The 25,590-nt window shown below is 43.0% G+C and overlaps 1 protein-coding gene across 2 annotated transcripts in view; it reads right to left on the minus strand.

The window, feature by feature from the left end:
* SLC22A23 (solute carrier family 22 member 23) overlaps window positions 1–25,590 on the minus strand; it is a 97,656-nt gene that overhangs the window by 53,829 nt on the left and 18,237 nt on the right. For both annotated transcript variants that reach the window (XM_052697580.1, XM_052697579.1), the window contains exon 3: window positions 23,981–24,135. In XM_052697580.1, the coding sequence (XP_052553540.1) occupies window positions 23,981–24,135 (155 nt within the window). The remainder of the gene's footprint in view (window positions 1–23,980; window positions 24,136–25,590) is intronic.

A 25,590-nucleotide genomic window follows, 5' to 3' on the forward strand; every position in this document is an offset into this window, starting at 1 on the left:
TCAAAACGGATGGGGGCAAGGAAAAGGGAGCATGAACAGGAAAGGGGAGGAGGATACACAATAACCAAATGAGCTAAATTAGTTCATATTTGTAGGCAGGCTTAGAAAAAAAAAATCAGTTAATGGAATGACAAGTATCTAGGCTCAGGGATGCAGGACATTGAAGTCAAGGATAGAAAATGTGGAGCCTTCTTTCCAGATGTGGCCCATACCAGAGCCACCTGACAATGCTTCGGATTGCCTCCTCAGGAGACTAGTAGCTCCCAGACAGCCATAGGGGACAAACTATGAACTACTGTTGAACTACAAAGCCAGGGAAAGAATACTCCTAAAGAAAGTACTAATTGCTTTCACAGCAGCTATCACAGTTTCAAACAGCTTTGTTCTGGCCTTCTTGGCATACCAAAGAGATATGCAAGAGTGTTTTAAATGGTCTGATTCCCTCCCTGCACATCATGCTGATTTACACCGTCAGCAATTTGAATAAAAAGTTCAGTTCGGATTCTCACTCTCAAAATTAATGAATCACTAAAATATCCACAACTTAGCCTTGGTGCAGCAAGGACAGACCTTTGTCTGTGATGCCCGCTCAGTGCTAACAATTACCATAAGCTGCTGCTAACTTGTCTCGTACTCTCAAGTAAAAGACTTGCTTTCTTACTATGAGACTAGCTCTTATAAGTCAGTTAAAATATGAAACGTAAGTTTCATCAAAAGAAACTTCAAAAAAAAAAAAAAGAAAGCTGTAATAACCCAAAAAGAAAAGAAAAGCACACATGTCACACAAGTGAAGCCCGGAAGGCCAATGATATCCTGATTCCATCAGAAGATGGGTGGCCAGCAGAGAGAGGGACATGGTTGTCCCCCTCTACTCTGCCTTCATGAGGCCCCAGCTGGAGCACTATGTACAAGTCTGGGCCTCTCAAAACAGGAAAGATGTGGAGCTTTTTTGAAGAGGGTCCAGAGGAGGACCATGAAGATGATCAGAGGTCTGGAGCTCTTCTCCTATGAAGATTCACTGAAGGAACCAGGCTTGTTCAGTCTGGAGAAGAAAAGGCTGCAGGGAGTCCTCATTTCAGCCTTCCAATATTTAAAGGGAGCTTATATACACAAGGGAAATCAACTTTTTACATGGGTAGATAATGATAGGACAGGGGGAAATGGTTTTAAACTAAATGAGAGATTTAAATTAGATGTCAGAGGGAAGTTTTTCACTGAGAGAGTGGTGAGGTGCTGGCACAGGCTGCCCAGAGAGGATGTGGATGCCCCGTCCCTGGAGATGCCTATGGCCAGGTTGGACGTGGCCCTGGACAATCTGATCTAGCAGCTGGCAACCCTGACGAGACACAGGGTTGGAACTTGATGATGCTTGAGGTCCCTTCCAATCCAAGCCATTCTTCGGTTCTTTGATATAACAAGCACTATGGAAAACAGAGAATGTGTTGGCAGCACAGAGCATGAAATGACACAGGCAATTTGTTTGCCAACAGCAAAGATTGTTTGGATTAAATAAAACTAATTGTTAAATGTTTGCCTGTGCCAAGAAAGTTTGACCCTGACTTTTGAGAAAAATATATTAATTTGTTGATAACAATAATAATAACAAATTAAAGTTTCAATTATGCATTACTTAGTGCCTGGAAGAAAAAAAAAAAAAAAACCAACAAAACACACCACTTTATATACATACTCTGTATAAACTGCTGAAGCCATACAACCATATTTCTTGACACTATTAGCACCATGCTGAGATTCTCTCCCCCTCCCCCCATTTCTGACCAATTCATTCAGTACAGTCACAATCACTTTAGTGTTGTGCAGGGCAAAATGAAAGCTAACCAAGTTATTCCCATCCCTGCTGAAGGCTCGGCAGTACATATAAAACTGGGAAACAATTTCAATTCAGCATTTCAGAAGCTTAAAGTAAACATGTTAAACTAACGCCTTAAAGCAGCTTTGCTTTTAACAACAACAGTTTTGTGCTACAAATTCCAGAAAAGTAAGGAGAATGTATGGCATACAGCAAATTCGGCCTAATACCTGTATTTCTGCATCAATCCTGCCAGTACCAGTTCTACTTATATAAATGGCTATTAACATTTATTTTGAAGAAATGACAGCACTGCCTTACATAAATATTTTTCAGAGCCCAACCAAATTTAAAAAAATCAAAATTAAAAACAAAAATTAAAGAAAAAACCAAGAGTGAACTAATGCTCTTTGTCACGTTGGCAGCTAATCAATCTGTCTTCCTTATGCTCCCCCTTACCGTCAATCATCTGATTTCATTTCAGCTGCTTTTACTTCACATGTTACAATGTTACCCCTCTGCTCACAAATACTTGACGATTACTAATAAAAGACATATTGGAAATTAACTTAAAGAGAACAGGCTCAGGACAAAGTAGCTTGTGTAATTCTATGTAAGATGCCAGTTTTTTTGCAATGCCAACAACACAGTAATAAACATGGAGACACATATATCCTAGCTACAAACCAAAACCCTGCAAAACCCCTGCGCAGTGGCTTCTGTGTCTTTTTTGTTGTTTTATTTTTTGTTTTTAAGCTTTTCTTCCTCTTCCCAGTTGCTATGTCATGGACATGAAGATCACTTTGCTGACACCTCTCAGTTGGATCGTACTCAACCTATCCATTCCAGCATATACTTCCAGCATGCATGGAGACTCACCCCAAGCATGATGTAATCACAGTTTTTGTGCACCTCAGCTCTATCTGAAGTAATCAGCCAATCTGCATTCATTTAGTTTGGATGACTCGCACACTTGCCAAAGCATACAAGCTGCTGGGAGCAAGGAAGTTCAGTAACTACTTCAATTTGAACCTTGCTCTCAGGCTAGCATGCAAACTGTAGCATAGTAACAACTATACATTTTAAAGTGACAAGAAAAGAAATGCTAATTGTTCCCACAGAGAACCTGCTAGCTTCTAACTTCCACTGAAGGAAGAAAGCTTTTCTTCTTCCTAAATGGGTGTTTAGAACTAGAACACAGTTTAAGGAAAGGCTTAATGACTGAGTGGACACACTCCTCCATCAGGAGCACTTTCCAGTTTTAACAAAGGGAGAGTGGAACAACCCCAAACACCTGGAAGAAATGGGGCAGAACTATGACAATTTGGTCATATCGTATTGATAGGTCACATCTATCAATAGATCTCAGCTTTCAAAAAATCTGAGCAACGCTACAATCAAGAACAGGATGCTGTTTTGTCTTACAGCAAAAAGAGGACGTAAACAATTTAAAACTTTACAGAAAGCACAGCTCTTCAGAACTATTTTGATACAGCCTTACACTTACTGCACCAAGGGCTCTGACTCCGCTGGAAGCAGCTGCTAATGTTGAAGAATGTTTTAGACGCTTTTTTCATCGTTACTTTGGGCCACATGAATAGTAATGGCCCACTGTGCAAAGCTAAAAGGGACACAAAATTAGAGCCTTGTCAAATTAGCTGTAACACTAAGTAAGAGCAAGAAAGCTAAAACATATCAGACAAGGAAGTGCCTGAACTCAGCAGAGGGTGAAGAGCTAAATGGAGAGTCTTACAATTCAAATGAATGCAAGCAATGAGCCAGGCTAGATTTGTCCCAGGACACAAGAACATATGAAGATGCAAAGGGACCAGAAAGACGTGTAAATGACAAACAGAAATCATCTAGCCAAAAACTGAGCAATCCACAGCTGCAGCAACAGAAAATGACATGAACTACTCAGTTCTTCAGGCACACAGGACTAAATTTTTCCCAGGTGAAGGTGGCAAGGATGACCTTCCCCCTAATCATATCAGTAGGAGAAATGTGCTTACTTTCCTCATCTCACATGAGATCTCTGCAGTACCTCCCAGGCCATCTGTAATAACGAAAAAGACATGTGATTTCCACTGCAGATCCTGTGTGATAATCTTCTCTTTGCAGGAGACCATTTCAATTTTATTTGCACACCTAACTATATATTTCTGTCCTCCCTCCTCTCCCTCTCCTCTCCCTCCTCTCAAACTACTCCTAGTGTAGTTTGAAACACAGACACTCTTGCAGAGTGAAAAGAGAGATACTGCCAAGAAGCACAACTGAATATAAATGGATTCACCAAAAATGAAGGAAACCTAAGATACCACCAGAACCCGAACGTTCCAGATAAAAGTTTCTGAATCAGCACACCTGGAAGTTCTCTGTATAGCCTTCTTTTCCTGTTACTGCTTCAGATAGCTCTGCACTACATGGAGTGCCAGCATCAAGTGCACAGAACAGCTGCTCAAGACGACACTTTTCTATGCCTCCTCAATCCTCCTGAGTGTATCTAACAGAGATGCCTGGCCAAACTTTTTAAGTTTTAACTCAAGGCCGAAATTGATTTTGATTCTTCAATGAAATGTTCTCCCTCATCTTCCTTTTAGCTGATGCTCACATTTTCTTTATTTAAAAACAGATCAAGCAGCTTCCAAATTTAGACTTTTTGCTCAACTCATCTTCCAAAAATATTAATGCACCTTTTTTTTTTTTTTTTTTTTTTAATTCATGTCTCCATCAAATCTGGAAAATAATTAGCAGTATCTCCTTTGTTGTGGCTGTCTAGGAGCTATATATACACATGCAGAATGGCAGAGCTTCCCATGTCATTCTAGTACATCTCACTTCTGGCTCTACAAATCTGCACCCACACAAAGTCTATTATTAATTAATATACAAGAGAGAGAGAGAAAGAGAAGGGGGAGACTTGGAAATAAGCACAGGAAAGCACCTTCATCCCCAAAATGCTTAAGTCCTTTTCCAAGCTGACCAACTTCAAGCACATTAACTATCATCCTGAATGCAAACTACTTCTAATCACATCCTGGAGCTTTTTGTAATCATATCCCACTGTTTTAACACCTGAGCTTGTCACCCAGATTACTGCTAGACCTTGTTCACGAGGAGAAGGATTTTGCCTGAAGCACGACTAGTGACAAACAGAAAATAGATTACCAGCTTTGAAAATTCTGCACAACCTGGTTCTACAATCCAGGATTTCCACAACAGTATTAAGAATAACCAAACAAAAGAAGAAAGAAACCTCTTCATCACTCACCTAACCTAAAGCACTCATCTTCACTCAGAAATGCAGAGAGGATACATGCAAGTGATCGTGCCCTAGCAAAAGAAGACTCCCACCTCCTGTAAAACACTCAACAATCAGACTGCTAATACTCAGTGAGACAGTTAAATAGAGTCTGAACTAAAGAAGGGAGACACCAGTTTTTGAAATTCTGATGGGGACAGATTCAAGCATAAAAGTACTCAATAACTGAAAACAGAGCTGATACAGGAAGGGAACACAAGAGGATGACATCTCAAAAACTTGAGTTATAAGTGTTCACAAGACAAACAGGGAGGAAAAAAACCCATGAGAAAGCCTTGAGAAATTACAAGGTAACAAGAGCAAAAGGCTTCCAGTTCACATCGCTTGTTCACAAGATTTACAGCATTCTTTATCAACTGGCCCTGCTGTAACCTATTGTAAACACACACTATGTCCTATTGTATTTCAGCTGCCAAAAAACGAGTACAACTGTGATGAATGCCTGGCATTGCCCTTGTGCTGATCCATCTTCTGGCAGTGCCACATTAATTGAAATCCTCTATCTTTTCCCTAAGATTATCTGTCTTTTAGCTTGGTACAGCCTGTAGTGTGTTGTGCACAGTTTACATTTTTGCATGCTCTTCTTTTAGTATCCCAATGAATAATTTAGTCCAGTTGATGATAAATCCTTTTGTGCACTTCGGGCATCCTCCCCTCAAGACTATCAATGCAGTCCCGAAGTATTGAACTGATGGCACTTAAGCAGGTGTATCGACTGCTCCTCTGCCTGTATTTGGCCCTTTTTGTAAGAACTATAGTTCAGAACACAGGCCAACAAGCACAGGAGAGATTTTACCAAATCCATACAGCAAGAACAGAGGGGTACTCCAAGGGTGCTTCCTTGTTGTTGTTTCTTTAAAAGAAAAAAGGTGGGAGACACTTGGTATAAACACCTCTTCTTCCTCCAGCTCTGAGGAAAACACAGATGTCTCCCTCTATTGCACCACGGAGCATCTTGTCAGCACTGACCCTGTCCTCTCTGAAATTCAAATAATCCCTTCTTGCTTTGTTCATAGGCAGGACCGGGAGAAAGCTCTGCACCTTGGCTGTGCTAAAGTCATTCACGCACAGCATGTGTATTCCCTGCAACACAGAAACTGTGCCATGTTTCCAAATAGCATCACAGGTTGTTTACAGAGACAAGCCAACTAAAGATATTTTTACCCTCATCTCCCAAGACTGATTTATAATTAGTACAGCCTTTGAACAAGATACACTCGCAGCATAGCATCAACAGGCTCACTCTAAAGAGGGCTCCATGCAGTGCCCGTGGCCTTACCAGGACAGCTTTTCTTAATGACTTTTGGTATAAACGAGGCCACTCTAATGCAGACATGGGAGGGCTGCTGGACACAGTGCAGACTGGGAGTTGTGAGTGAAGGAACGCACCTTGCGGGTGGAACTCCCCCAGGAAGTATTCCTTCTCCAAGCGGATGATGCTCCCTGCAACCTCTGTGTGACTGATCTGTCGAAAGTTTCTTCCCTTCTACAGTTATCTTGAGATTTGCTCTGCTGCTGTGTGGACACACAGCAGTTGCTCTGAAGAAGCACCTATATTGGAGCAACCACCGGCATGCTTTGCACTGGCTGGCACCGCAGCATCCCTTCCATTTGCCTGAAGCCTCTCTACAGCTCTGTGCTTTACTCACAGAAGTGTGTGGGCCATACAGCTGAGGTCTGAAGTGCTCCTAAGTGCCTGGAGCCTCCAATATAGATTACTGCTGCAGCGTTTCTCACAACACACAAATACCAGAACTCCATCTGCAACAAAGGCTTCCTTGTGCAGCACAGACTGAGAGGGGATCACAAGGGCATGTAGCAAGGGAGTAGGAAAGTAGAGAAACTGAACCAGAAGAGGGAGAGCAACAGGAAATCTGAATCCAGCTGCCTCCTTCACCTCCCCCTCTCCTCATTATAGTGAAATACAAGGTGACTCGAACTTTGCACCATTCCACTCACTTTGTGTTTACGAAAAGGAGAAGAGAGCAAGGGAACCCCCCCCCCCCCGAGGTCCCACTGTCCCCCAAATACTGGGCTGCTGCTCCTGTGGTGGCCTCCAGGCACCCAGCACTTGAAGGGCAGCAGCTAGAGGGCAAAGGAAGCCAAAGTCAGATAACACTCCAGGTCTCATTCCTCGGACAAGGCAATTACAAACCCTCCATTTGCCCAGCTCCATCAATTGCTAGGTCAGGTAGTTTCACCCAGCAATTTGTCTGCCCAAATAAAACCACACTGAAGTCAGCACCAAAGTAAAAACAGGGAGTGAAGTCCATAAATTGCAGTAACATCCACCCTGAACTCTTATCTTCTTAAAAAAGAAGGTCTGGGGGTTTAAATGCAAGCAGAAATATTTATGACAATCTAAGCAACCTTCCTAAACATAATTAGCAGTCTTGTTTTGTTCAGCCATGAGGTCACAAAGACTCCTTTTTCTATTCTGCCAGTTTTCACTATAAAAAAAAAAGGTACTAGAAACCTCATAGATGAAGCCCACACTAAATTAACTTGGCTTCCTGTCTTCCTTTGGCTCAAATAAGCAAAGCCATTACCTCAGGAGAAACAACACTCGTTACCTGTACCAATGAGACTTCAGGACATTTCAACACCAATGGAAAGCCCAATCAAAACAACCGCTGCAGCGAGCTAAGAAACAAACACCATCCACTGGGACCTGCTTCGTTAGATGTGCTCATGCCCTCCTGACAAAATACTGTCCCCCCCTTCCACAAGTGTCTTTGCAGTTTCTCAGCCTGCTGAGGCTCTTCCTCCTATCACAGTTTTACCCTTCCACCGGGAAAAAGCTCCTTTTGCTCCCTTCTGCTGGAAGTTAACCAAAAAGTAACAACATCACTTCCTACAGCAGGTTCTGCTTTTACAACACACCAGTCATCTTTGCAGCATTTCTCACGTTTTCAAGGGAGGCAAAACATTAGGTGGATATATGCAAGCAACAGCACTTTCCAGTTCCCATACACTGAGCAGCAAATGATTCTGGGCTATAAATTAAAGGCTTCCAAGTCCCGAATTGGCCTTCGGTGCCTAAAAACTAATAGTTGCTTTGCTTTGCCTTAGCCATCCTGACTGCAGCTACTTCAGCAAAGAGAAATAATCCCATGGAAAGCGCTGGCCTGTTTCCAAGGTAAATAAATAGCGATAAACTGAGAACAGCTGAAATCATAATTACAGACAACAGTCAGTTTGGTGCTGCATATGGAGTAGCCAGGGAGAATGGATAAACCGATCCTCTCGAAAGTAGAAGAAAACAAGAGGCAACTTATGACCTCTAGAACAGAGTGGCTACAGGTCAGTGGTATAAGGAAAAAAGCATGCAACTCAGAACATATTTCTTGTGAATGTGTGCGTGTCAGAGCCCTGCACACAGATCTGGCTCCTGGTGAGAAGTGTGGTCTAATGCTGGCACTAAACTGCGCTCCTCCGTTCCAGGAAGGAAGAATACTCAAGTATGCGCAATCCAACTCACAGTTTTTCATATCAACAACACAAACTGCAGGACAGCAGGAAATTGTTTTGTTTTTGTACAGCCATCACTTAAAATAAGTTACTTTTTGAAAACAAAATCGGTAATTAGTTTGTTTCTAAAGTAAAATGCACACAGCTTTACAACAAACAGGCAGTGTTTCTGATGACTCAAAGCATCGCTGCTATAGCAGCATTCCAAACTAAACGGTAGACCTCAGCAATCCTAGAAATGTGCGTGCTCCAGCGTCTGAAATGAAGAGCTGTGCATTTCTGTGATCACAGTGGGAAGTGCATACTTTGCTCTGACGGGGCACCACTGCCTGTTGGATGTCCTGCTGAAAACTGACAAACAACTAAAATAGCACCAAACTGAAAAACAATACTGTTCTTTCTACCAGCCATCAATACTAACCAGTACTCATCATGCACACAGTTACTAACAGCACTGCAGGGAATCGAGGAGCACAGGCTTCATTTTAACCAATTTTCTCTGTTGCCCAACACACAGCTGTGACTCTCCCACCTGAAAAAAAGCAGCAGAAGTTGCTTAGCTTAGAGAACACTCCTAGAAAACCCAAGGGGATCTCAGGAAGAAAACGGGTACTGGCACAGGGAGCAAGTACTGAGTCCTCCTGCTTTACACCACTCATGCTGAAGCAGAGGTGTTCCATCCCTTGAACCATTTTGGTGGCCCTCCTCTGGACAGGCTCCAAGAGGTCCACATCTCCCCTGTACTGAGGATTCCACATCTGAACACAGCACTCCAGATGAGGTCTCAGAGCTCAGAGGAGAGGGGCAGGAGCACCTCCCTCCACCTGCTGGCCATGCTTCCCTTGATGCAGCCCAGGATACAGTTGGCTTTCTGGGCTGTGAGGGCACACTTGCCATCCACCAGTACATTTTGGCAAGGGTGTGCTCTATTCTTTCATCCTCCAGCTTGTACTGATAGCAGGGGTTGCCACAATCCAGGTGGAGATCCTGAATTTTATTTGTTGGATCTTGTCAGGTTCTGCTAGGCTCATTGCTTGAGCCTGTCTAGGTCTCTCTGGATGGCATTCTGTCCCTTGGATGTGTGAACCACACCATGTAGCCTGATGTCATCTGCGAACTTGCTGAGAGTGCACTTGATCCCACTGTTGATGTCACTGATGAAGATAATAAAGAGCATCGGTCCCAGCACTGACATCTGAGAGATACCACTTGTCACTGACATAGATTGGCAACTGCTCCAACAGACCTGTATTTTCATTTGTAGTTTTACTTCAGTTTCCACCCCTCCAGGTAGCATCACAGCCATTCATTTTCATTAACTCTCCTTTGAAATGATGAAGTGAATTAGAAAACGTAAGTAATAGGCACCCTGTGCACAGCAGTAGCAGCTTCCTCCCTCCCTTCACCTTCTCTCCTTGCACTCCCTGTCTATTTGCTCTATTTGCTTCACTCACCAACAAACCAACAGAGAGATTGTGAAGATTAAGAACTCTTAAATACCTGTATTTTTCCTTTAAACTAATCAAGATGACAAATACTGGGAGATTACAGGTAAGACTTGTTGGATTAGAGCAAACACTCCTTAGCACCACTGCCTTTTACAAGTCAGGTTACTCTCCAATAAATCCCGAATTCAGATATTCAGAATACAAACAGGCATTTGTGCTCTCAGATCATCTGGTTCTGAGAGGAAAAGCAGAACGCATTTGTTTGAATGAGAAATAGTTGCTATTAACTGACTGGAATTAGGTTTCATTTCAGCGCATTTGATTCAGCTGAATTCCAAGCCATCCGTTCATAAACACGAGATGCAAGAAGGCACAAATAAAGTCTTCTAGGCTTTGCTGCATGTCACTGAGATGAGCATCTCCAGCAACTCCAGTACTTAGTTAAATCCAAAAGTTGGTACACACGCTGAAACCTCAGCAGTTTCTCAATAGATTAATTTACTGTACCGTCTCTTGAGGGGAGAAGTTTTAAGCCTCTGAAATGTATATTGAAGTACACAGCTAGCTTTAAACAGGAGATGACAAACAATTGCTAAGTTGGCTGTCCTCCAGTTAATCAGCCTGCTTTGACGACTCAGATTCATCTGCAAACTGCTGTTGAAAACCAATTGCTTGTTCAATGAGGCAGAAAGATGAAATCAATTTCAATATGCACATCTAATGTGTCCCTCTTACATAAAAGGGCTGCTTGAGAGAGTAGTGGACACTCTTCCTTCTGGTTGCTCCACTTCCGCTCGCAATCTGCTCTCCCTACAAGTGCAGAATTATACATTTACATGTTCTTTATGGTGTACAGCATCGTCGACACTGAGAACTCGTCCCTGGCCTTCAAGGAGATGACAGCCTTACATCCAAGTGAGATCAGTTCACACTGACTCATCAGGTGTTTCATTAAGAAGCTGTGCCAGTAAAGAAACCAAACCCAGGAAGTAATGAGAATGCCAGCTGCTCTGCTACCAGCACCCACAGTGCCCTACAGTGTGGCGGTGATGAGTGGAGGAACAGATCACGCTGTTGTGTCTAGGAAATCCAGCTGAAGCTTAAAATATACATAAGCCATTAAGTGCCACCACCAGGAAATCACAATCAGTAGTGAGGCAGACAGGCATGGCATTATATAACTTTGCTCAGGTGAAGAGCGTTTCCATTGGATCAAAAGAGGATGCAATGCAGCAAATCCATCATGACACATAAACACGTGACTTGCTCCTTCTCCCTGTCCCATGGGGAGTCACAGTGGCTCAACACTCCCTAAAATACTTAGAAAAAATGGGAAAGGAGAGCCTAGAAGAGAGAGGAAAGAGTGGCAGCAAAGTTCAGGGCAGTGCAGGTAGGGAGAATGGCACAGGATCACACACATACAAAAAAGCACTCTCCTCCCACGTTACACAGAGCGTGAGCATTGCCAATAGAGGCAAGCACGCCAGCAGTAAGGAGCCAGTTTTGTCTGCCTGTAGATCCAGCACCTGATCTGAGACCGTTTTACCATCAGATGTAACCAAATTCACAATTTGTATCTGCCATCCTTTCATTATGCATCTTAAAGACATTATCTTTAGAGGATAAAGTACATAGAAAGGTTAAATGATTCCACGCCACACACAAAAAAATACGAAAGAAACAAAATAAAAACAATTAAGAGCGGTACTTGGGAATATATTCACTCAGAATGGAGTTCCAACAGAGCCCAGGACAGGAGGAGCAGGGCAGCCTCTCAGCTCTTGCCTTTGCTGCACTATTTAAAGGCTTTCCAGGAGCTTCCTAAAAAAGGCTCTGACTTCACGCCCAAAGGCTTTGGACTGTTGCCGTAATCCTCATTTAAATGAATGGAAGAAGGAATACTTGCTTGGTTATCAGGTACAAACACACGCTGACACTGATGTCTGCAGAGTTTGGGAAACAACTGTCTCTCCTGCCTCACACCCACGCAACACACAGGGTATCTCTGAGAACATCTTGGGCCATTCTGCACTGTGCTCAGTCAGCATCTTCTGTCTCAGTCTCAGTTCATTGCTAAGAACTTCACAAAGAGGAACAGAAAAGAGGAGATTATGCCTACAGTAGATTATATGCTGTGTGTGTGGGATGGGGAGTCTCTATCCCATGACAAATTTGATTTTGACATCCATTTTCACCTAAGTCTGTCCTTGTTACCTATGAATTCCCACGACACAACAGAGTAGATTAGCAAGGAAGAAGGCTGCAGTAAAAATATACGACCCAGGAGTCTGGGCATGAGGAATGGAATAAATATCACATTTATGAGCATCGCATTACTTTCAGAGACCGCAGAAATTAAATTTGACCCAGAACAAGACATTTACGATTTCCACAGCATAGAGAGATGCTACGGAAATGAAGCATCTTCTGCAGAATGTTAATCTCAAGGCAATACAGCTTTCAAAAGTAGAAATGTGCATATGTTTTTAGGCAACCTTCCCCTCCTGTAAGTCATCTGCCATGACTTCCATTTAGTGCTTTATCAGGCACCTTTTACCTGTTTTCCTCCATTTACTCATACACCCATGTTTGCTGGGTCTGCTACTAAAATTTCAGAACTCCAAATGGAGGAGGGAAAGCAAAAAAAGGACTCTTATCAAAAACAGTGAGCTGAGAGTTTCACCCCCCTTCCCACATGAGAACTGCAAGCTTAGCTAGAGGCTATATATGCACACCACCCCTCATTTCTTCAACTTCCTTTACTGGGGTCCAAAGGCTGTTGCCATTCCTTCTCATAACACAATGTTGTGATTTCCTTCCTTTTGCTTTCACTCCATCTGAAGTGTATTCTCCAGTACATGAGAACCTCATCTGCTTTCAGCTCATTCTCAGTGCACACAGACAATAGATGTGTGAGAAGGAAAGGCTGTGCTCCCTCAGCTGCACCAACCCCACTGCTGATGCAATCTCATTGCAAGCACAAGGTGGATCACTTAAAACACAAAGGGTAATAGCTCAAGACATGCCTCTGAATTTCCTAAATCCCTTTCATCTTGCACATCTGATTTCAAGCACAAAACTGGCTAAACAGGAGGAGCTCCTCCATGTGAGTTCATCCTCAGGAGCCAGCATGCAGCCAAAGAGTGAAAATGCAGCTCTTCTGCACGGCGACCACAACAATGGGAAAGCTGTACCTGTGATCACTGAGCAACAGCATTTGCTAGGATCACACTCACAGCACCGTTCTTATGCTTTCCTTAAGGATCACCAGGAAAAAACAGTAACATTCCATGTAATACATTTTACACCAAATGACTAACTTAAAATTCTCTGACATTTTATAGCAGCAGTACTGCTTCACACCAGCTATGCCCTGTACAAGCATAACTGCATTGCAGCAGAAAAAAAATGGAGATATTCTGGTTTGGCATTTAACCTTGTTACAGTAACACCTTAAATGTAAGTCAAAATTCTACTATTTGAAGTTAGAATTATGCATAATGTTTTGCAGACCAATATTCTTGATTCAGAAAATCACCAGGACAATTATATTTTTCTATAAATCTTAGCGATAAATCTTAATATGTTGTGTTTCTCTTAATATGTTGTGTGTCTTAATATGTTGCAGCATACCTTTCCCACTGGTCTTTTCCAAAGAAAAAGTACTACTCCCTTCCAGTGCTGAGAAAGAAAGCCTTCCTTTTTGGTACTACTATTTATAGCAAAAAACTATGGGCGATATTTGAAGCCTAAACGCACAACTCCAGAAACTTCCCTTTGTATTACTCAGTTTTATTTTAAAGTAGAGATGCACGATGTAGTCAGATATTGCCAGACAACAACTTAAGCAATCAAAAATTTATTAAGAAACAAGGGGGGGAAAAAAAACTACACCAAAACCTATAAAAATCCCGAAGACTTTGGGGAAGACCAAGGTCATATGAGCTGTGTTCAGCACAAAGTGAACCTTTCAGCATCTTTATACTAGATGCAAGCAATATCATTTCTGCCCCTCAGTCTTAACTTTTTATTCCCCTCTAAAGCCAAAAATAAAACCTGATCTTCTCTTTAAAACACTTAATTTACTGAAAGAACAGCAACAAAATGACCTTTCATGAGGCTTTCCAGAATTGCAATATCAGATTGATGGTCTGCATTTCTGCTCCCGAAGGCTTAGGGTTGCCAAGTCCACAATCAAGTTGTTTTACTCTGAATCACACATTATTTGTTGTCATCAGCAGACTGGAGGCTTCTATTTATTCACTAATTTAGATGTTGCTAAGAAAAGCCAGCCAGAAAATTGGAAGTCTCATAGGCAAGACCTGATCATGTTTGGTTCTCCAACTGAGTTTTAGAAGTTTTAAACAAATACAAACCCAGTTTCCTCGCACCAAGAGCTGAAGTAAATAAAGTTAAACAAAGCCATACAGATCACTATAAATCATTTTTAAGAGTCTTTCTCTCTGCTGCCAGTTCATCCACTCATCTCCAATGCACGTTAATGCCCAGAAGACACGAAAGGACTTCCATCTGCTACTACTGCAAACAGTCAGCTATCCTGGGAGGAAACATCAACCTGTCCAAGAACGCACGTTTAGCTAACACATTAAACCTGCTGTAGCTGCCAAGCTGCAATTAAACACAGTATAATCTCTGAAAAGCCTGTAAGAAAGATGTCCTAAATTCCATGTTCAAGAATGACCCACGCAGAATAAAGGCAAGCTTCACAGTGACTTGTAACAGACTAATCAGTTTTTAACAGGAGAGTTTCCAGACTTCACATTGCTGCAACAAGCATTCGAGAATGAAACTGCATCTAGAGCAAGGCACCACAGCAAGCTAAATTTGTATCTCCTTCCAACAGCAGGGAAAAAGCTTCAGTCTATTTCAGCAGCGCAATTTTGATAGTTTAGATACTTCCAGGGATCAGAGCATGGAGGAGATCTGTATCTTCTCTATAAAAAGCCCACCAACTATACTGGGTGGGCCAGTAGGATATCTCTCAGAGATTTCCACTTCTGCATCCAGAACCATGGTGCAGCTGGGTGGTTGCAGCCGAGTGGCACCAAGCAGGGACGCACACCTGGGTTGAAATAAGGATGGAAACACCACATAAATAGATGTTTTCCCATCACAACAGACCTCATGCCAAGATGTCCGAGCAGGAAAAGGCATTAAAACGTCCCATGCAAGTGCTGCCAGGCACTCAAAGCACCAGGAGGGCAACACTGCCTGGATCTGCACAGACTAGCGTGACACACAGCCTGCTTCTCTTGGCTGCATTTTTGTTTCTGAAATAGCTAGGATACAAAATCTTTCATTGCTGCAGGATAGGAGCGGATATCTTCTTTCAGAAAAGTTATCTGTCACATTCCCTCTTACTGGGAAGAAGAGAGAAGACACAGCTGTTGCATGCACTATGTACTCCATTTTCCTTACTCTTCCTCTTTGGGTCATGCACAGGCTATTCTTGTTCTCTGCCTTGCCATGCATTACTGTCTCCAGAGCTGTTTGAAGCACCTATCCTCAGCCAAGGAAGGAAACTAAAATGTCAGGACAAATGTCAGCTGTACAGATACTTATTTTTTATTTTTAGTTTATTGAGATGTAACACTCGATCAAGAAGAGTGAAGTTTGTCTCCTTAAAAAGTTGAATCCATCAGATTAAAAGCTTACAAGGTGCAGACTGAACTTCACATATTCTCTCCTAGATGTATCACAGCCGCTAAGAATGAAGTAAGCAAGAACAGGACAGGATGGTCCATAACACTAACTGCACATGTAACATCTCAAAAGACTGACATGGGTAGAGACGAGGGTTGTATAATCAAAGCTTCTCTTGTCCAAATTCCAAAACGTTCAAGTGCAGTAATTGGTTTTCTCTACTCCACAGACACATGAGAAGCCATTTTTCCAATCAGTGACTAACAATGACAGCTTTATTTCTTTAACTTTCAAAGCAGAGTTATTTTTAATGGCTCTATAAACTAGAGGCTCTTTAATTAATTTTCTTCAAACCTCCTAGAAATAGATCTGGTTTTGTCTTGAAAAACAAGTCTATCAAAAGTTTGAGATTAAACCCCCTTTTCAAGCCAGAGCTAGAAAGGAAACCAAAATGGGATTTTATTAGAAATGCTGGTTTTAATTGCAACATATAAGCTACTTCTACCATCATACAGTTTTTAAGTCGCTCTTGTTGTTCTTCCCTGCCTTCAATCCATTTGTTTGCTACAATTAAGAAAAACCCACAAAGCCCAAAAACTATTTCTTCTTAAATTGCTTTTCATGTCTAACATTATTGATTCTGCTTCCTGTGTGTTTTTGGTGATTCTTTTGCTTCTAACCTCCCTTATGAAGTCGCAAACCACGTTCTGCATACCCAGGACGCAGCTATACTGCCAGCACAGCACCAAGATCTAGGCGAAAACATCACTATGTCTGGAAGAGGGCCTTGCAGAGGAGCTGAGAGCAGCACTGTACTCCCCACCACACAGAAAACTTGACAGATTCATTAATCTGTTTATTTTAAACAATGATTCCTGGTCCACAAGCCTAAATGTGTGTTGAACTGAATGCTTCACAGAGAAAACACCCTCCTAATTTCTCCACACCATTAGTCTGAATGACTGGATAACAGCTGGCATGGAAAGCAACTTACCTAAGCCTCAGCACTGGGTACTTATTTCCAACAGATCACAGAATGGCCAGGGTTGGAAGGAACCTCAAGGATTATGAATCTCCAACCCCCCTGCCACATGCAGGGCCACCAACCTCCATGTTAATTGCAGCACTCTGGCAGAGTTTGCCCTCCTTCACAACACCAAATGCCTCCTCATCCACAGCTAAGCAGCAGTGCTTTGAGGCCATCTCTGCCAGCAATCTCCCTCCTCAGAGGGCACACAGAAGAATGAAATACATGCCCACTGTTATGTCGATGATGTGAGGTAAGCCACTGGTGGAGATGTATCTGCACTGCAGTGTCTGACTATACTGGAGACTACTGAAGCTTTACCACACAAACTGAGAGTATGCCTCTACAGAAGGGCAATCTCTGCCACAAATAGGACTGAAAGGTAAAAGAGAGAAACCACAAGAATGGTTTATCTGATCTGAATTCCTGTGAACACAAGCTGGACTGAGATACTGGGCATCCGGGAGCCAGGGAAACCACAGACTCATTAAGGTTGGAAGAGACCACTAAGATCATCAAGCCCAGCCATCAACCCATCACCACCAGGCACACTAATCCATGTCCTTCAGTCCCACACATCCGCATGCTTCTTGACCACCTCCAGGGACAGTGACTCTACCACCTCCCTGGCCTGTTCCAATGCATTACCACTTTGTAAGATTTTTTTTACGTAATCCAACCTGAATCACAGAGGTGCAGGAATGCAGATCCTGAACAGATGAAGCTAACAGTGAGCCACACTCCCATTCACACTTCAGCACAGAAACACAGAAACATCAGGAAATAGCCATACTTTCAAAACCAAGCTGTCATCTTCAAACGCCCCTTTTCTCCAGTGGACTGCCTGTTTTAGATCACCAAACTAAGTCTGAACTCACTATGATCAGCAGCTCAAAGATTCAGTCCTGAACACACTGGGTGCTTAGACACAGCGTTAAGCTCAGGTTGCAGAACTGAAGGCATGCTGGCAGAGATGTGTACGTTACTCAGTAGAATCCAGTGAACTGATTTCTTGTCTCACAATTCATAAAGGCAGGAATTAAAACTAAAGTGAATTTTTTATTATGCTGACAAAATAACATGCATTTTTGGAAATACTGCAGTGAGCACCACCTGCAAATTTCAGCTTTGAGTGAAATTTAATTAAGTTGAACTAGTAAAAAAAAATTCCACAGGGTCGTGGTATTTGTAGGTGAGAAAATAAGAGTCATGTCCATGTGACTGGGGATGGAAATTTGGCTAGTCTTGTTAAATTACGGTTCCTCTTGAAAAGCCCATAAATATTGATGTGAATTTGTGTGCTGACATTTGTTGCTGGACTTTAAGTCGTACAGATAACTGCTACATCCACCTTCCACATACACACTTTTTTCCTCTATGCACATCCTGTTGCCACTTGGATTTTTCTGACAAGTCTGTAAGAAAAAGTAGGAAAGGGAAGTGAAACACTGCTCATTAGGTGATTTATGAACCTATGATTTCCTCCTTCTGCAGCAGAAAGTAACAGCAAGATGTGCATTCATCCATGCCTCGCTGGAAGAAACATCTGGGAAAAGCTCAAGCCTGTGTACTGACTGCCTTCCAGGCAGCTCCTGAGCTCTCCTGCCCATCTCAGTTCCAGCACTTGCACTACAAGCTTAAAGGTTCTGTGGGGTGCAGGGAGACAGATCTCAGCCAGAGGAAGGGGACAGCTAAAACTCAGTGAGCCATCAGACTTAGCAGAATAGGCACATGCATGCCTTCAACAAAGGAAGCTTTCTGTAGCAGATTCAGTTTCCTGACAGAAAAAAGAATAAATAAATAAAAAATCATGACTGACACAATTTTCACATCCTTGTCTCTGATCCACTTGCGTTTCTCAGAGAAGAAACGCACTTCTCAGATCATGGAAGTACAGACTGGTGATAGGTTGATGGTTGGACTTGATGATCTTAGAGGTCTTTTCCAGCCTTAACAATTCCATGATTAACCACAAAGCTGTGATGATGTCAGACATACAGCAGCACTAAGGGTCTGCTCATCCCTCCAGCACAGCTCTAAGTCTGCTCACCGTTACTCAACTTAAAGAAATAATAAAAACCCCTAGAAATGTCATTATAGTTATGATCAGTTACAAGAAACTGCAGAAGAAGAAACACAGCAGAAGGTAGGATTTCTCATAGTAACCTCCCGAGGAGCTCTAGAGAGAATACTGTTCCGCTTAGGCATATTTTAAGAATTGATACACATTTATTTCAAATTGGCTGCCCCAAACAATACAGCATTTCCAAAATTTGGGAAAAAGTGTTCACAATGCCCCAAGGGCATTCACAGAGGTTAAAACAAATGAGCCAGACAGTACTCCATGGGCAGGTTCCACATCTCTAGGAAAGTTAACAACACTCTGAACAGCGAAAAAGGGAAAGAATCACCGAGGAGAAGGCCAGTAGACTCTTATTAGGAGTCACAGCTTAATTCTACCAAATAGGTCCAAATCATTTAGCAATCAATGGCCTCTTTAGAAGGATTTCTGTGTGGTAGAACCCTCCATGATCACCCCTCCCGATCCGAGTTGGATGACTCAGAACAGGAGAGGGCTGATTACGTGAGCAGAAGGCTGGTTATGTAAACAGAAGGTAGGTGGCTTAACAACCTTGCTCTTGTCACCAAGTGTCAGCCAAGAGAACTGCGTGTTACTGCAGAACTGAAGCACATGTCAATGCACTGGAACACAGCCGGATGTTTTCCACTTCCCCTGATTTGAAGAAGGCACTACAGTGTTTTTAATTTTGCTGGTTCAGATGGAACAGAATAGGCTCGGAGCCTGTGGCCTGCAGCACCTCACCTGCCTTGCCTAACCAAGACCATGTTCACTGCTGAAGAGTCAGGAGGGGAAAATGAAGAATAAAAATTGAGCAATTATTACTTACACCACTCCAGCTCCAGTGGAGTTGGGGGCTGTGTCTGGAGGTGCTTCACAGCCCAGCATCCCGAGTCCACATGCTTCTCAGCTTGTTCTTCAACATTAGCAAGCTTTCCAAAATGCTGCTCCAGCTTTCCAAGATACGCATTAAAAAAACCAAAAAGGCAGCTTAAGAAATCACACTGAGCCTCTCTCAGGTCAGTGCTTTGTAATTTTCGCAAGTAACAGGTTAGGCTGACCTAACTACAAATGAGAAAGATACATCACAGCTGGGTGTCTTAACCAGTCTGGAAACCTTTGCCAGCATTCTTCAGCCCTTCCAAACAGGCTATTATTTTTCACTGTGTTTCTACCTTTTTCCACCTACCAATGAAAAGGAGAAAACAATGTGCCTACTCATCCCACTACTACGCATTAGAGGTGCATTCCTGCTTCCTCACTTCAACCTGCAGAGATGTCTCCCTTTCAGCACAGCTATTTTCAGAGCCTATTTACTGTTCCATTCAAGCCTAGGCTTTCTAATTTCACAGCCTAATCTGCAGTTCAGCCACCCATGAAACAACCAAACAGCTTGCAAACCCACACCGCAGCTCCTGCTGCCTGATCTCAGGTGTGATCACCAGTGCTGCTACGGGAGCTGCAGAAAAATACTTTCCGCCCCCACCTCCTTCTTAAATGTAATTAACACCATCATCCCAGCTTCTGCTCAGGGTAATGACAGCTTCTGCACCCCCAGGTCCAGAAAACACCTAAAGGCAGGTGAGAAGAGACTGCCAAGCACATCTTGCTGGCAGCAGGATCTTTGCCCTGCCCTTGGAGGAACGGGGACATTTTCCCCACACAACTACTGATGCCAGCACAGCCTTGGCAGTGGCACGGGTGCAAACCTCCTGCTTGCAGCCCTGCCAGCTCCTGCATCAGCACATGCGAGTTGTGAAACCCACAGCCCTAGGGAAGTGCAGTATGAGGCCACAGCAATATCCCCGCCAGGCTAGAGGGACCCAGCAGCAGACCCTTCATGCTCTCCAGAGTCATGTTTGCTGCTGACTCCTGTGGTTTCCACATCTGCTGAGCATACTTTGTCCCACAGGGCTGGAAGCCAGAGAATAGAGCTATCTGTGGGGAGAGGCACACCTTCACCAGCTGTAAAGCCTGCAGGCGTCAGCTGAGATAGCACTCAGACACACCCGCCACTGCTCAGGGTTGTTCCCCTTTGCCTCCCTTTCAAGGCCAATTCCTCCTAGGCCCAGCCACAGCTCTCTCCATCCCAATGGGTCAATCCAAAGCTCCCCACCTTCAGCCAGGCAGCAGGCTACAACACCCCACACCCAGCTGATGAGAGATGCCCACCCTGCTGTCTCTGCACTCTCCTACTCAGCCAACACGGCCACTGAACCAGCAACCCAAGTTCCGTGCATCAGGCTGTAGTGACAGCACACTGGGCAGAAGAGGTGGGAAGCCCCATCATGAAACAAAAGCCTCTCAAAATCTGCCTGTTTCATAGAATTGTAGTTTATTCAGGCGAGAAGAACCATCTCCCTCTTATTCTCCCAAACAAGGCAACAAATGCAGCACTGAGAAGAAAAATCCCAGGTTCATTCCTCCTCTGCTTGCCCCATTCACAGCAAGTGCCAGTACCTGTGCACAGACCATCTCTTCCTGAAGGTTCACCAGAAGTTTCATCTGAAATCTTTCCCAGCAAAAGTTTAATAAATAAATAAAGAAAGCCTAAAACAACTGCATGACAACTTCTCATCTTAGCTGAAGAAACAGATTTGTTAAGTCTTGAGCAGCAAGATGCTGTGCAGAATCACAGAATTATTCAGGTTGGAAAATATCTTTAAGGTCATCAGGTCCAACCATCACACAACACTACCAGGTTCACCACTATTCATAAGCACCACATCCACATATCTCTTAAATCCTCCAGGGATGCAGACTCCATCACCTATTCCAATATCTAAACACACTTTCCAGGAAGAAATTCTTCCCAATACCCAATCTAAACCTCTGCTGGTGAACACGAGGCCATTTCTACACATCCTGTCACATTTGTCACCTAAGAAAACAAGCCAAACAGGATCTTGCTGCAGCCTCCTTTCCCATGTGCACAGCCTACAAGAAGCCAACTCACAGCACTGCTGAAGCCAGCCTGCAGTGGCACAGGAGGCAAGGCCTCGTCCCAGGGCTTGCTCAGCACACTGGCAGGGACCCACAGGAAAACCACATCAGGCTATTGAGCAGAGCACGGCGTGAATGGTGAAGGCAACTCAAGTTCAGCAGCAACATGTTCTAAGGCAGCACTTTGGTGCTATTCCCACTCCTAGAGCATCAGGATGGTTACTTACAATTTTCCTGAGGTGGGCCGTAAATCCAAGCATAGCCAGCAAGCTCGACACAGTGTGAAGAGGATCTCTGTGGCAGACTAATTACCACTGCAGGCTGTACAATCCTGTAGAATTTTCTTCTGCACAGCAGCATCAGAAATTTCAGCTGGTGACTCTCTGGCTGAATAAACTTTCTATTTTCTATTGTTCTGCTCAGGGCAACCAAGTGAGAATTCTGGGGCCCAAAGCTTCGGTGGAAGAGACCAAAACCAGTAACAGAGAAAAGAGGCTATGAAACAGAAGAGGACTCCACAGAAGGTTGCAATCCCTATGCAGACACACACCCACTTGCAATGGGCAAACTTACATAAGCAGTTACAAGCAAACTCTTCAGTTATGGTGGAGGGTGGGCCTGAAATCAAATTCAAGCCCTTGATCTGAATCAAACAGAGCATGGACTAACCCTGCTCTTCCATTGTTTTTGAATGGGACCTTGTCTGGCAAACTACTCCAACAACACAGACTCTCTCAGGTTCATAATGGAATTTTTATATATATCCCAACAAAAATATTCAGTTGCAATGACTCTCTTAACAAATTTTAAAAAGCCCAACTACAAAGCAACCAAGAAAAACATACATACTTCAATGAGCAGTGAAAAATCCAAACTACTTCAAATTTCAGCTGAATATCCTACTGTCCTTGATCTTTCTTCACAGCCAAGATCATGAAGAGCATTTGGAGTCAACCACAGCAGGACAGCAGAGATTAGGTTTGATGCTAGTTATGCTTCAGCGACAACTTTGTCTACATTGGTTTCTTCCATTCTAGCAAGTTCTCTAGGGTCACCAAGTAAAAGGGTTAATGAAGTTTCACTGGTATTATATACAGTGTTGGGGGGGGTACACAAAAGAAGATTTCATGTCTTCAATAATAGTTTCATTTTTTGAGGAAGAATTCTTGCTAGGAATTACAGAATCACAGAATTGTAGGGGCTGGAAGGGACCGTCTGGTCCAACCTCACTGCCAAAGCGGGATTAAATCACTGAAGGCAAGAGAAGCAAAGTAAAAAAAGTGAAACTCTCCTGGGTACTGTACTGTCTACTACGAAGAGGTGCAAAAGAATAAACTGTTGCGTATTCTAGTCAGGTTCTTTTCCCCATGGCACAGTCTCAAAACGCAAAAACAAATACTGTAGAGCTTAATACTCCACACAGTGAGGATGCTGCAGTATCTATAACCCATAAGGATTTAACGTCTATGGTAGGAAGTGAATAAAATTTTATGAAGATTTGTACAGCAAGTCCCAGGATATATTTAGGCAATACTTTTCCAGAGCCATAATAAAAGGGGGGAAATGATGTATTTTTCCTCAGGTGGCGTACTACCCATTTATCACAAACAGCAAAGGAAGCACAAGCACACAGAGCTCCCTGGAGTGCATCCCAGTGACACATTCAGAGCTGGCAGCACCACACGTGCACCCTCGGAAGGCACAGCCTCTGGAGAGGGCTTCCATATATTCTGACAACAAGTTTACCAGGCATCTCCACTAGACATTATGAGTATACAGATATTTCTCATAGGCTTTCCTTCAAGATTCTCTCAGATTTTATCCCCCTTGAAATAATACTCAAAAACACAAGAACAAGAACTACAAAGAATCAAGAAGCCTTGATAAGAAGACATTGGGCTCCTAATCTCATGTATTTCTGCTGTATTTCACAATCCAAGGCAGGGACAAGAGACCTCTTAGCTGCAAGTAGCAGGGCAATTTTTGGAATAGTTCCAGATAGGAGAAATGTAGAGTCTGCTGCTGAACTTAGCATTGCTTTGTACCAATCTAAAGAGATAGCTGCAAAAACCCCTACTTTGTTACTAAAACACAGGCTGAAGCTTTTTTCAAAGGCTATGATTCAGAATTGTTTGCTTGTAGGGAAGCAGGATGCCCCAGAACAGCTACATACTCTGTAAACATACATTTGGATGGGCTGTAAAGGTATACTCACGCAGTGCGTACAGGGAGAGGACTATTCCAGCCAGGCAAAACCCCTCAAAAAACCTGAGTGTGCTGAACATTGTCACATTCACTGAGAGTGCCACAGACAGTCCAAATATCAAAATGAATATGACAGAGAAGAGCAGTATGGGCCGTCGACCAACCCTAAAAATAAGAAAGGAAGTAGAGAGAAATAGTGTTAAAAACCAGTAATACTCCAGCATTACAAAGAGCACAAATCATGCAATGCCTTTTAAATGTTCCCACTCGTTTTTAATGCTTGTTCCATCTTCCCCACCCTCCTGCTTACTAAAAACCACTTGATTCTTCAGTCAGCTTTGCATTGACAGATTAACTTCAGGTGGGATTAAGCAGGGTCACCATGTGATTTGTTACCTCTTGACTAAAACACAGTTGACCAATTGCACATCACCAACAGTGAACAAGGAAGCTACTAGGAGCTACAACAGAACCATAAACAAAAGTCTTGGAGATCAAAAACAGCTTCTCAGAGCTTTCAATAGCAGATGAGATGGTTTTATATTATACATGTTACATGATAGCATTTATTATTTCCCTACAGCCACAGAGCTTATTGCAAAGGTCTCTTCTTCCCAACAGACATGCTTTCTAGCCTCCTCTGCAAGAGAAGCACGCTCAAAAGATCACTTTTCATAGCTTCATTATTAAGGACAAGCCTAAGCAACAGGGATTGGATGTAAGAATAGGGCTTGTGCTGCTTCCCTTATCCTCAGGCAGCTGATAGTAATGCCTGCAGAAAAACGGTGAGCTCCACTCTTTCATTCACATCACATCCCCACAGTGGCTGAAAAGACCCACAAAACCAGCTGAGGAGGGAGAAAAGGAGGAAGAAACCACTCCAAAGCAGACACTGGCAACTGAGGTGTAAGCATTTGCAGCCCTTCTTGGCAGAGAAGATTTTCAGCTGCAGGTGCCAATGAGGAACTATGCTGCTACCAAACACAGGGCACCTGCTGCAGAAGTCAGCTCCTATGCAAAGCCTCATATTCCTTTCATATGTCTCACATGCTCACTGTTCATAACTCCCCTTCCACCCCTCCCCCCTCCTGTGCAAGGCTGGTAATCTGAAGCACCAAAGCACGCTGCTATTTTTAAGCAAAAATTGGATCGTTATGTGGAGATTTCCAAAATTTTTCAACTTGTCAACTCCCACAAGTTTTCCAGTGGAACTGAGGATTTCTTTCAGTCAGCTCCATATGCCATTTCCACAAAGAATATATGAACTTGCTTTTCGTAGGCAGCTTTCGCAGACCCATTCAAAGCAGACTGTCAGCTGCAAGCCAGCTATCTGGCTGAATGTCAGCGCAATAAAGAGCATATAAACATCACTACCTAATCCAGTTTCACATTCTGAAGTGTTTCGAGTCAATTATTTGATTGTTACCAGCAGCTGTAAAGTGTATTTCATACATGCAGTCACAACTAAAACGTTGGATTTTCCTTGAAAATGGAACAAGATCAATGAAATAGAGGACAAAGGGATGGAAAAGAGATACTGTATTTGATGCCTTTGGAAACTGGAAAAGCAAACCAGTAATTGTATCATCACTTTTTCAAAGTACACCAGAGATTATGATA

The sequence above is a fragment of the Tympanuchus pallidicinctus genome, unplaced genomic scaffold, assembly GCF_026119805.1.
Source record: "Tympanuchus pallidicinctus isolate F22 unplaced genomic scaffold, pur_lepc_1.0 scaffold31, whole genome shotgun sequence".
Classification (NCBI taxonomy): Eukaryota; Metazoa; Chordata; class Aves; order Galliformes; family Phasianidae; genus Tympanuchus; species Tympanuchus pallidicinctus.